This window comes from Salvelinus namaycush, chromosome 1 (genome assembly GCF_016432855.1).
Source record: "Salvelinus namaycush isolate Seneca chromosome 1, SaNama_1.0, whole genome shotgun sequence".
NCBI classification, from domain to species: domain Eukaryota; kingdom Metazoa; phylum Chordata; class Actinopteri; order Salmoniformes; family Salmonidae; genus Salvelinus; species Salvelinus namaycush.
This window is the reverse complement of record NC_052307.1, coordinates 76,115,606-76,128,323: the sequence shown is the minus strand read 5'-3', so window position 1 is coordinate 76,128,323 and position 12,718 is coordinate 76,115,606. Positions and strand designations below refer to the sequence as shown.

Here is a 12,718-nt window from a genome sequence, read left to right as displayed (position 1 = left end):
ACCTGGAGGTGGTGGTGGTGGTGGTGACACAAAACCACGAGGCACAACGGGAGTGAGGAGAGGTGATTAGGGAACGACACAGGACTCCTATAGAATGTGACAAAAAAACGACAACAGCAAAAACTAGGAGCAAAAGCCCAAAACAACGGTCAACCCTCGATGACAGAGCTGAGGGGACGGTTTAAACCGAGGGCAATGGGTTTACAGTTAGGTTAATACCCTTAAGATTAGGGGATGGTTGGTTAGTTGGTTGGTTTCAGTGGAAAGGTGGGTATTGGGCTGTGTGAGTGGGATCTATAAAGGGTTTCTGCTCAGATGGTCTGAGGGTTGTCCGTCTCCATGGTAGCACTCCATGGGCTGGAGGTGAAGGGTTAGAGGTTAAGGGTTAGTGAGGCTGGCAGGGCTGTAAGGAATAGGGGGCTTTTCAAATGTTGGTTGATTGGTTGGTTGGTTGGTTGGTATATAGGTAAATGTTGGCATTTAGGTAAAATTTTCTGTATGTAAAGTTTCAGTATGTTCAGTTTCAGTATGTTCAGTTTCAGTATGTTCAGTTTCATTATGTTCAGTTTCAGTATATTCAGTTTCAGTATGTTCAGTTTCTGTATGTCTATAGTGTGTGTATTTTAAAGATTCATGTTACATATTCATGTGTCCACATGGGAAAGGCTAGTATAATGAATAGTGTGTTTATAGTGGGGGGCAGCTTCAGACATGATCTGCATCTATTAGTGTCTCCATCCAATTAATATTTGATCTGTTCTGGTAACACCACTAGAGACAACCCCCTTCTGCATCCCAAATGGCTCCCTATTCCCTATGTAGTGCACTACTTTTGACCAGAGGGAATAGGGTCAAATTTGCGACGCACCCGAGATGAAAATCAGAGGGCTGGAGGGAGACAAGGCTGACCTCACGCCTGGCCATCCCTATACTGGTGTCAGTCACCTCTAAGGTGAGGCAAGTAGAAACATCCTAGTGGCAGCCCTGTACATCTCAATCTAGTTCTGCATGGTCAACAATGCATACTAAATAGCTTTACCTTTCAGACCCTGTTGGCTGCAGGAAAAGGAATTACTAATGCCAATCAACGGAACTCTCCCAAGACAGAAGATACTGTATGTAAGATGTGCATGTTATGTGGATAACATCACTTAATAATGCCATTTGGCCCCCTTAGGCTATTACATTTTACCTTAGCAATGACCTTTACCGGGACATATGCATTAGGTTATGCCTTGGGTTCAGAGCTACTGTTTGGCAAATGAGCTACTTGTGTAGAATATAAAGCGCATACTTTGCACATCATGTAGCTCTTACGTGTATGTCCGGCAGAGAGAAATGCATGCAAGTGGACTATAAGGTGGCATGTTCCTATGTAGACAATGTACTGTGTCTTTGGATGCATATTTTGTCTGCAATGTTTGTCTGTTTCTAGAATGTAGTGTTGTTCTAGTGAGTCAGTCTGAGGGGGTTGTGGAGGGTTGGGGGTACGGGGGCACAGAACTCAATGTAAGAGGCTTGGCTCCCCCGCTTCGTTACAGCCCTGCACAGAGAGAGGGGTCCCTTACCAGCCGACCGAGACTCACTTGGGCGTGAGGCGAGGGTCTCCGTACGGGGCATAGGGGGACATGTTTAAGAGGAACTCCTTGGGCGGGTAGGAGCTCCATCTCTGCTGCACGTTGCTGCTGTCATTGTTATTCCAAAAGTCCCTGTCTAGATCACTGCGGCCAGAGAGAGAGACAGGTAAGAGCAGTACAGCCAATCACAGTGGAGTAGGAGGGAGGAGTTTTAGGGATAGAAAGAAAGATAGGTCAGAGCAGCAGAGCCAATCACAGTGGAGCAAAGTGAAGGATATTTCTTGGAGACAGACAGGATATGGAAACAACCTTAGTTTAATAGGTGAAAGAGAGAAATGTCAATCAGGCAATAGATACACCTCTAATAATTGTAGAAAATAATTGGGAAATACATTAGGGGTCCTGCACAGGGCCGGACTACCACATTAGGGGTAGGTGCCCTGGGGCATCGACCTCCGGGGGCCCCCCATTTCTGAAATCAGCTAACTTCCTACATTTCAACACATTTTTCCATGGTGCAGAGAGAAAACCTTTACCTTCTCCCACAGGACCACTGTGCCCACCCACACCTCCCACCACAGGACAGTTGCACTGACCCACAGGTACCGGGAGCACCTTGAAGGCATAGAGAGCATTTTGGGGTTGGATTAATTTTCATTTGGAATAGTCTACGCAGGGTAAGATAAGATCTGTGGACAAAATTAAAATGGATATTCTGATAATTAGGATTTCTAGAAGAGAGATTTACAGACCAGTTAATTTCAGTGAATGAAGGTAAGAGGTCTCTCTTCTATAGTAGGTCGATTGGCAGGGGCTTCTAAAATGTTTTTAAGAAATGCATGTATAGATCAGAAAACAGTTCCCTGGGTTTAGGCTGGTTCTCAAAAATGTTAGGAGGGATTCATAATTCTACATTAAATCGTCAACTGCCATCTCGTTTGCCCATTTTTCCGCAGTGTCACAGAGGTAAGATGCTGGTCTCTGCCCCCTGTCTGCCCAGATCTGTCTAGCCTGTACTCCCAAACTACATTAAAATCATGATTATTAAATAATGCAATGACCTGCTAATTTGTTCTTTGCTAATTTCCTGCAATTCTACACTTTTTTCCATGGGGCGGAGAAAAGAATGTGCTGTTTTATAGCTCATCTCATGCTTTTGTTCACATTTTGCCATGAGGCTGAGGGAAGGTTTAGCAATTTTCAAGCTAATTTCCTGTTATTCTATACATTTTGCCATGAGGCGGAGACAAAATGTTGCAGTTTTAAAGCAAATTTCCTGCAATACCACACATCTTGATATCATATGCTATCTTGGGGCCCCCCAATTTAACAAAAGAAATGGGTTAGGGGCCCCCTGGAAGTCAGGGGCCTAGGGGCACGTGCCTGTTTGGTAATCCGGCCCTGGCCCTGCATTTATAAAATAATTCCATTGTAATGTTCCTAATAGAGTTTCAGAGGAAAACATTTATGTCTTTGAAAAGAAAGTAGGAAAACAAGGAAGGTAAAAAGTATATCGGTCTAAAGGGGATGGGCTATGGGAAAAGCATATCATCTATTCTGTGAGCTGACACAGCATCCAGACTCATGGACAAGTTAATAGATTATACCTTCCTCTGTACAAGGGATTAGAAAACAGTGAAAGAGTTAAACATATATTCAACATCAATCACAGAGTAATATACAGTATGTTATAAGTCAAAGTGAAACAACAAAGGTTGATTACACAGATAAAACATATTTTGGAAAAAGGGAGAGAGACAGAAAGAGAGAAGGGAGAAATAAAACAGGGAGGAGAGTGATGAAAGGGAGAATGGGAGAACAGGTGGCATGGTGACAGAGGAGGGAGAGGACTGCTGGGTTAACTGGAGACAGAGACCACCGTCAGTCAGGACTGCAATGTTAACAACAAACAGTCATACAGTAGAATATATCATCAAAACATTGCAGCAGGTAACGTGGACATCAAACACTCTTTTTTTATTGGGATTGGGCTTTAGTTATAAATGTACTATGATACGCTTAATATTCGGTATAGTGCTCGTTTAAGTGATTCTGACTATTTTACTTTACAAGGCATTGAGATAAAGGGTACCTTAGTGCAATCCAAGTAGAACATTGGTTTTAGGTTTAAACTCTGGATGTAGTGCAAATTTCAACTGAAACTCAGCCAAGGTAATCACATTCAGGCTGTAAAATAAAGTAACACTGCAGTTGGACAGTAAACTAGTGGCTTATCAGGGGTTGGGTTAAATGCGGAAGACACATTTCAGTAGAATACATTCAGTTGGACAACTGACTAGGTATCCACCTTTCCCTTTATCAGTAAGACATTATTACAGTTCCATTGAGTGTTCAGGGACAGATCATGTAGTTCCTAATTTTACTGGAGTTTAACATGCTCTTTATCTGAAGCCTGTCAAATGAAGTATGCTATAATTTGTGCCTTTTGTTTTCACAGGAAGGACTGTGAGGAGTTGTCAAGATACGCTTATTTAACAACCACAACTGCCCTTTTCCTTGCTAAATATGTTCCTTCCCCTCCATATCTCAGCGAGATTCAGTGTTTTAGCCTTTTATTTGAGCACACCCAGGTTATTTGCCTCTGATCCTCTTGACAGTCCCAGTTAGCTGTGCTGTAGTGAGTAGCTCAGCCAACTTTCCCAGCCTCCCCCCCCCCCCCCCCCCCCCATCACCTACTTCATGGCTTTGTTTTCCCCTCGGCCATGGATCTGAACTGAATCTGGTGTGCTGGCCGCTTCCACACCAGGCTTGTTCCTCTTCCCCTGGAGAGAGAGCGAGAGACAGAGACAGAGACAGAGAAACAGAGACAGACACAGAGAGAAAGAATGAGAGAGCGAAAGAGAAGGAGATAAATAATTTCCTTCGTGTCCATTGCCTTGTGTCTGTCTCTCTGTGCGCTGTCTTGATTGCTGTTTACATCTGAAAACTCTTTACCAGCGGAGCCTTCATTACAGAGCCTTTAGAATACCATCAGGTGCCAAAAATATGCTAAATGATCCCAGGCAGAGACAGAAGAGCAACACTTTGGATGCGAGCCAGCACATACAGTAGCATGTGCATGCCCCGCCCACCTGAGGATCTATTTCCTATGTTTGAGGGGTGAAAAATCCACTTGTCACTTAAATTTTGCTGGATTGATTGCTTTCATTTTACTCCTGTGACTCTTTCATACTCTTGCTTATGCCTGTCGTTTTTTCCCGTTAATGTTACGACCGTGGAAATGTTTGTAATGACGTGTCGAACACACCACAGCAATGGCTGAAATGGGCTCAATGGAATACAGTCTTTCCACTGCATCTAAAAGAACGCTTGCTTAGTCTGGGATTTAATGCATCGTCTAGACACTTACATCACAAGAAAGAGAAGAAAGAGACCTCTATTCTGATGGGTGTTCATATTTTGTGGAATTGAAAAAAGTTTGAATTTAATACAGTTGAAATGTTTACAAATTAAATAAAAGCCTCTTCTGAAAATGAACACTCTGATTATAGTGATATTACGTTTGATGTCGCAAACAATGTAAAGTATGTCATCTGGAGCCAAGCGTGTTGATTTTTAATCTGAGGGTATCCTGCTATTGACATACTTGGGGTGCCAGGTAGCCTAGTGGTTAGAGTGTGAAAGGAGCAAAGTACAGAGAGATTCTTTATGAAAACCTGTTCCAGAGCACTCAGGACCTCAGACTGGGGTGGTTTCACCTTCCAATAGGACAATGACCCTAAACATACAGCCCAGACAATGCAGTAGTGGCTTTGGAACAAGTCTCTGAATGTCCTTGAGCCCGGACTTGAACCTGATCAAACATCTCTGGAGAGACTTGAAAATAGCTGTGCAGCGACGCTCCCCACCCAACGTGACAGAACTTGACAGGATCAGCAAAGAAGAATGGGAGAAACTCCCCAAATACAGGTGTGCCAAGCTTGTAGCGTCATACCCAAGAAAACTTGAGGCAGTAATCGCTGCCAAAGGTACTAATGTAAATGTGATATTTTGCTTTGTCATTATTGGGTATTGTGTGTAGATTGATGAGGGGAAAAAACGATTTAATCAATCAATCAATCAAGTTTATTTTATATAGCCCTTCGTACATCAGCTAATATCTCGAAGTGCTGTACAGAAACCCAGCCTAAAACCCCAAACAGCAAGCAATGCAGGTGTAGAAGCACGGTGGCTAGGAAAAACTCCCTAGAAAGGCCAAAACCTAGGAAGAAACCTAGAGAGGAACCAGGCTATGAGGGGTGGCCAGTCCTCTTCTGGCTGTGCCGGGTGGAGATTATAACAGAACTATGCCAAGATGTTCAAAATGTTCATAAGTGACAAGCATGGTCAAATAATAATCATGAATAATTTTCAGTTGGCTTTTCATAGCCGATCATTAAGAGTTGAAAACAGCAGGTCTGGGACAGGTGGCGGTTCCATAACCGCAGGCAGAACAGTTGAAACTGGAATAGCAGCAAGGCCAGGTGGACTGGGGACAGCAAGGAGTCAACATGCCCGGTAGTCCTGACGTATGGTCCTAGGGCTCAGGTCCTTCGAGAGAGAGAAAGAAAGAGAGAAGGAGAAAATTAGAGAGAGCCAAGATTTTCAAAATGTTCATAAATGACAAGCATGGTCAAATAATAATCAGGAATAAATGTCAGTTGGCTTTTCATAGCCGATCATTAAGAGTTGAAAACAGCAGGTCTGGGACAGGTAGGGGTTCCGTAACCGCAGGCAGAACAGTTGAAACTGGAATAGCAGCAAGGCCAGGCGGACTGGGGACAGCAAGGAGTCATCATGCCCGGTAGTCCTGACGTATGGTCCTAGGGCTCAGGTCCTCCGAGAGAGAGAAAGAAAGAGAGAAGGAGAGAATTAGAGAGAGCCAAGATTTTCTAAATGTTCATAAATGACAAGCATGGTCAAATAATAAATCAGGAATAAAAGTCAGTTGGCTTTTCATAGCCGATCATTAAGAGTTGAAAGCAGCAGGTCTGGGACAGGTAGGGGTTCCATAACCGCAGGCAGAGCAGTTGAAACTGGAACAGCAGCAAGGCCAGGTGGACTGGGGACAGCAAGGAGTCATCATGCCCGGTTTGCCGTGACGTATGGTCCTAGGGCTCAGGTTCTCAGAGAGAGAGAAAGAAAGAGAGAACGAGAGAATTAGAGAGAGCATACTTAAATTCACACAGGACACTGGATAAGACAGGAGAAGTACTCCAGGTATAACCAACTGACCCTAGCCCCCCGACACATAAACTACTGCAGCATAAATACTGGAGGCTGAGACAGGAGCGGTCAGGAGACACTGTGGCCCCATCCGAAGATACCCCCGGACAGGGCCAAACAGGAAGGATATAACCCCACCCACTTTGCCAAAGCACAGCCCCCGCACCACTAGAGGGATATCTTCAACCACCAACTTACAATCCTGAGACAAGGCCGAGTATAGCCCACAAAGATCTCCACCACAGCACAAACCAAGGGGGGGCGCCAACCCAGACAGGAAGATCACGTCAGTAACTCAACCCACTCAAGTGACGCACCCCTCCTAGGGACGGCATGAAAGAGCACCAGTAAGCCAGTGACTCAGCCCCTGTAATAGGGTTAGAGGTAGAGAATCCCAGTGGAGGGGAACCGGCCAGGCAGAGACAGCAAGGGCGGTTCGTTGCTCCAGAGCCTTTCCGTTCACCTTCACACTCCTGGGCCAGACTACACTCAATCATATGACCTACTGAAGAGATAAGTCTTCAGTAAAGACTTAAAGGTTGAGACCGAGTCTGCGTCTCTCACATGGGTAGGCAGACCGTTCCATAAAAATGGAGATCTATAGGAGAAAGCCCTGCCTCCCGCTGTTTGCTTAGAAATTCTAGGGACAATTAGGAGGCCTGCGTCTTGTGACCGTAGCGTACGTATAGGTATGTACGGCAGGACCAACTCGGAAAGATAGGTAGGAGCAAGCCCATGTAACGCTTTATAGGTTAACAGTAAAACCTTGAAATCAGCCCTTGCCTTAACAGGAAGCCAGTGTAGGGAAGCTAGCACTGGAGTAATATGATCAAATTTCTTGGTTCTAGTCAGGATTCTAGCAGCCGTATTTAGCACTAACTGAAGTTTATTTAGTGCTTTATCCGGGTAGCCGGAAAGTAGAGCATTGCAGTAGTCTAACCTAGAAGTAACAAATGCATGGATTAATTTTTCTGCATCATTTTTGGACAGAAAATTTCTGATTTTTGCAATGTTACGTAGATGGAAAAAAGCTGTCCTTGAAACAGTCTTGATATGTTCGTCAAAAGAGAGATCAGGGTCAAGAGTAACGCCGAGGTCCTTCACAGTTTTATTTGAGACGACTTTACAACCATCAAGATTAATTGTCAGATTTAACAGAAGATCTCTTTGTTTCTTGGGACCTAGAACAAGCATCTCTGTTTTGTCCGAGTTTAAAAGTAGAAAGTTTTCAGCCATCCACTTCCTTATGTCTGAAACACAGGCTTCTAGCGAGGGCAATTTTGGGGCTTCACCATGTTTCATTGAAATGTACAGCTGTGTGTCATCCGCATAGCAGTGAAAGTTAACATTATGTTTTCGAATAACATCCCCAAGAGGTAAAATATATAGTGAAAACAATAGTGGTCCTAAAACGGAACCTTGAGGAACACCGAAATGTACAGTTGATTTGTCAGAGGACAAACCATTCACAGAGACAAACTGATATCTTTCCGACAGGTAAGATCTAAACCAGGCCAGAACTTGTCCGTGTAGACCAATTTGGGTTTCCAGTCTCTCCAAAAGAATGTGGTGATCGATGGTGTCAAAGGCAGCACTAAGGTCTAGTAGCACGAGGACAGATGCAGAGCCTCGGTCTGACGCCATTAAAAGGTCATTTACCACCTTCACAAGTGCAGTCTCAGTGCTATGATGGGGTCTAAAACCAGACTGAAGCATTTCGTATACATTGTTTGTCTTCAGGAAGGCAGTGAGTTGCTGCGCAACAGCTTTTTCTAAAATTTTTGAGAGGAATGGAAGATTCGATATAGGCCGATAGTTTTTTATATTTTCCGGGTCAAGGTTTGGCTTTTTCAAGAGAGGCTTTATTACTGCCACTTTTAGTGAGTTTGGTACACATCCGGTGGATAGAGAGCTGTTTATTATGTTCAACATAGGAGGGCCAAGCACAGGAAGCAGCTCTTTCAGTAGTTTAGTAGGAATAGGATCCAGTATGCAGCTTGAAGGTTTAGAGGCCATGATTATTTTCATCATTGTGTCAAGAGATATACTACTAAAACGCTTAAGTGTCTCTCCCGATCCCAGGCCCTGGCAGAGCTGTGCAGATCCAGGACAGCTAAGCCCTGGAGGAATACGCAGATTCAAAGAGGAGTCCGTAATTTGCTTTCTAATGGTCATGATCTTTTCCTCAAAGAAGTTCATGAATTTATTACTGCTGAAGTGAAAGCCATCCTCTCTTGGGGAATGCTGCTTTTTAGTTAGCTTTGCAACAGTATCAAAAAGAAATTTTGGATTGTTCTTATTTTCCTCGATTAAGTTGGAAAAGTAGGATGATCGAGCAGCAGTGAGGGCTCTTCGGTACTGCACGGTACTGTCTTTCCAAGCTAGTCGGAAGACTTCCAGTTTGGTGTGGCGCCATTTCCGTTCCAATTTTCTGGAAGCTCGCTTCAAAGCTCGGGTATTTTCTGTATACCAGGGAGCTAGTTTCTTATGACAAATGTTTTTCGTTTTTAGCGGTGCAACTGCATCTAGGGTATAGCGCAAGGTTAAATTGAGTTCCTCAGTTAGGTGGTTAACTGATTTTTGTCCTCTGACGTCCTTGGGTAGGCAGAAGGAGTCTGGAAGGGCATCAAGGAATTTTTGTGTTGTCTGAGAATTTATAGCACGACTTTTGATGCTTCTTGGTTGGGGTCTGAGCAGATTATTTGTTGCGATTGCAAACGTAATAAAATGGTGGTCCGATAGTCCAGGATTATGTGGAAAAACATTAAGATCTACAACATTTATTCCATGGGACAAAACTAGGTCCAGAGTATGACTGTGGCAGTGAGTAGGTCCAGAGACATGTTGGACAAAACCCACTGAGTCGATGATGGCTCCGAAAGACTTTTGGAGTGGGTCTGTGGACTTCTCCATATGAATATTAAAATCACCAAAAATTAGAATATGATCTGCTATGACTACAAGGTCTGATAGGAATTCAGGGAACTCAGAGAGGAACGCTGTATATGGCCCAGGAGGCCTGTAAACAGTAGCTATAAAAAGTGATTGAGTAGGCTGCATAGATTTCATGACTAGAAGCTCAAAAGACGAAAACGTCATTTTTTTTTTGTAAATTGAAATTTGCTATCGTAAATGTTAGCAACACCTCCGCCTTTGCGGGATGCACGGGGGATATGGTCACTAATGTAACCAGGAGGTGAGGCCTCATTTAACACAGTAAATTCATCAGGCTTAAGCCATGTTTCAGTCAGGCCAATCACATCAAGATTATGATCAGTGATTAGTTCATTGACTATGACTGCCTTTGAAGTGAGGGATCTAACATTAAGTAACCCTATTTTGAGATGTGAGGTATCACGATCTCTTTCAATAATGGCAGGAATGGAGGAGGTCTTTATCCTAATGAGATTGCTAAGGCGAACACCGCCATGTTTAGTTTTGCCCAACCTAGGTCGAGGCACAGACACAGTCTCAATGGGGATGGCTGAGCTGACTACACTGACTATGCTAGTGGCAGACTCCACTAAGCTGGCAGGTTGGCTAACAGCCTGCTGCCTGGCCTGCACCCTATTTCATTGTGGAGCTAGAGGAGTTAGAGCCCTATCTATGTTAGTAGATAAGATGAGAGCACCCCTCCAGCTAGGATGGAGTCCGTCACTCCTCAGCAGGCCAGGCTTGGTCCTGTTTGTGGGTGAGTCCCAGAAAGAGGGCCAATTATCTACAAATTCTATCTTTTGGGAGGGGCAGAAAACAGTTTTCAACCAGCGATTGAGTTGTGAGACTCTGCTGTAGAGCTCGTCACTCCCCCTAACTGGGAGGGGGCCAGAGACAATTACTCGATGCCGACACATCTTTCTAGCTGATTTACACGCTGAAGCTATGTTGCATTTGGTGACCTCTGACTGTTTCATCCTAACATCGTTGGTGCCGACGTGGATAACAATATCTCTATACTCTCTACACTCGCCAGATTTAGCTTTAGCCAGCACCATCTTTAGATTAGCCTTAACGTCGGTAGCCCTGCCCCCTGGTAAACAGTGTATGATCGCTGGGTGATTCGTTTTAAGTCTAATACTGCGGGTAATGGAGTCGCCAATGACTAGGGTTTTCAATTTGTCAGAGCTAATGGTTGGAGCCTTCGGCGTCTCAGACCCCGTAGCGGGAGGAGTAGAGACAAGAGAAGACTCAGACTCAGACTCGCTACATAATGGGGAAAACCGGTTGAAAGTTTCTGTCGGCTGAATGAGCGACACCAGTTGAGCATTCCAACAGCATTTCCCTCCAGAAGCCATGAGAAAGTTGTCCGGCTGCGGGGACCGTGCGGGGGGGTTTATACTAACGTTAGTATCTGTACTTACTGGTGGCACAGACGCTGTTTCTTCCTTTCCTACACTGAAATTACCTTTGCCTAACGATTGCGTCTGAAGCTGGGCTTGCAGCACAGCTATCCTCGCCATAAGGCGATCGTTCTCCTGTATATTATGAGTACAGCGACTGCAATTAGAAGACATCATGTTAATGTTACTACTTAGCTTCGGCTGTTGAAGGTGCTGACGAACCATGTCCAGATAAAGCGTCCGGAGTGAAAAAGTTGAATGAGGGAAAAAAGTTGCGATGGAAAAACTAAAAATATAAACGGTAATTAAAAAGAAAAAAAAACGTAAAGTTGTCAGCTAGCAAAGTAAAGTTGGCAACAAAACGCACAGCAACACGTCTCAAAAAAGTGTATACTAGCTCCTTCACACAGAATACTGCAGAGGGACTACCTAATCAATTTTAGAATAAGGCTGTAACATAACAAAATATGGAAAAGGGCAAGGGGTCTGAATACTTTCCGAATGCACTGTATGAGTGCATAAAAAAGGGAAATTGTACAATAAATTGAATACCTGAATTCCCACCAGAATCCCTGAACTCCATTCATTAGTTGTCTGTGCCAGTAATATGTTTTGTGTGCTATAATTCAGTTAATATCTGAAATATTTTAAACATTAAATTTTTTTGGAGTATCTTCATCTATTGTCCAACTGTTGCATTTATTAGAATTGTTTTTAAACCTTTTAACAATGTTGATGAACGTTGCTACATACAGCCAGCTCTCAGGATCTACATGTGAATCCAAACCCTCTCCACAGCAATAATCCATACATCTGTTAACCATACAGAATGAACGGATGGAGCATCAAGCATCAGACACAGTGGGGATTAGACACGTCCACACACATCCAACACTCCCAACACACATACAACACTACACACTCAGAAACAGTTCACGCCCAAACATACATAAAACATATCCAACACTCCCAACACACATACAACACTACACACTCAGAAACAGTTCACGCCCAAACATACATAAAACACATCCAACACTCCCAACACACATACAACACTACACACTCAGAAACAGTTCACGCCCAAACATACATAAAACATATCCAACACTCCCAACACACATACAACACTACACACTCAGAAACAGTTCACGCCCAAACATACATAAAACATATCCAACACTCCCAACACACATACAACACTACACACTCAGAAACAGTTCACGCCCAAACATACATAAAACACATCCAACACTCCCAACACACATACAACACTACACATTCAGAAACAGTTCACGCCCAAACATACATAAAACATATCCAACACTCCCAACACACATACAACACTACACACTCAGAAACAGTTCACGCCCAAACATACATAAAACATATCCAACACTCCCAACACACATACAACACTACACACTCAGAAACAGTTCACGCCCAAACATACATAAAACATATCCAACACTCCCAACACACATACAACACTACACACTCAGAAACAGTTCACGCCCAAACATACATAAAACATAGGTGTTAAAATAGATGCTGTTTCCACAATTCACAACAGTCAGT

The 12,718-nt window shown here is 43.7% G+C and overlaps 1 protein-coding gene across 1 annotated transcript in view; it reads right to left on the bottom strand.

The window, feature by feature from the left end:
• LOC120053010 overlaps positions 1 to 12,718 on the bottom strand; it is a 120,632-nt gene that overhangs the window by 41,240 nt on the left and 66,674 nt on the right. The window contains exons 6-7 of the mRNA XM_039000265.1: positions 4,275 to 4,360; positions 1,587 to 1,721 (exon numbers count right to left, since the gene is read on the bottom strand). Coding sequence (XP_038856193.1) covers positions 1,587 to 1,721; positions 4,275 to 4,360 — 221 coding nt within the window. The remainder of the gene's footprint in view (positions 1 to 1,586; positions 1,722 to 4,274; positions 4,361 to 12,718) is intronic.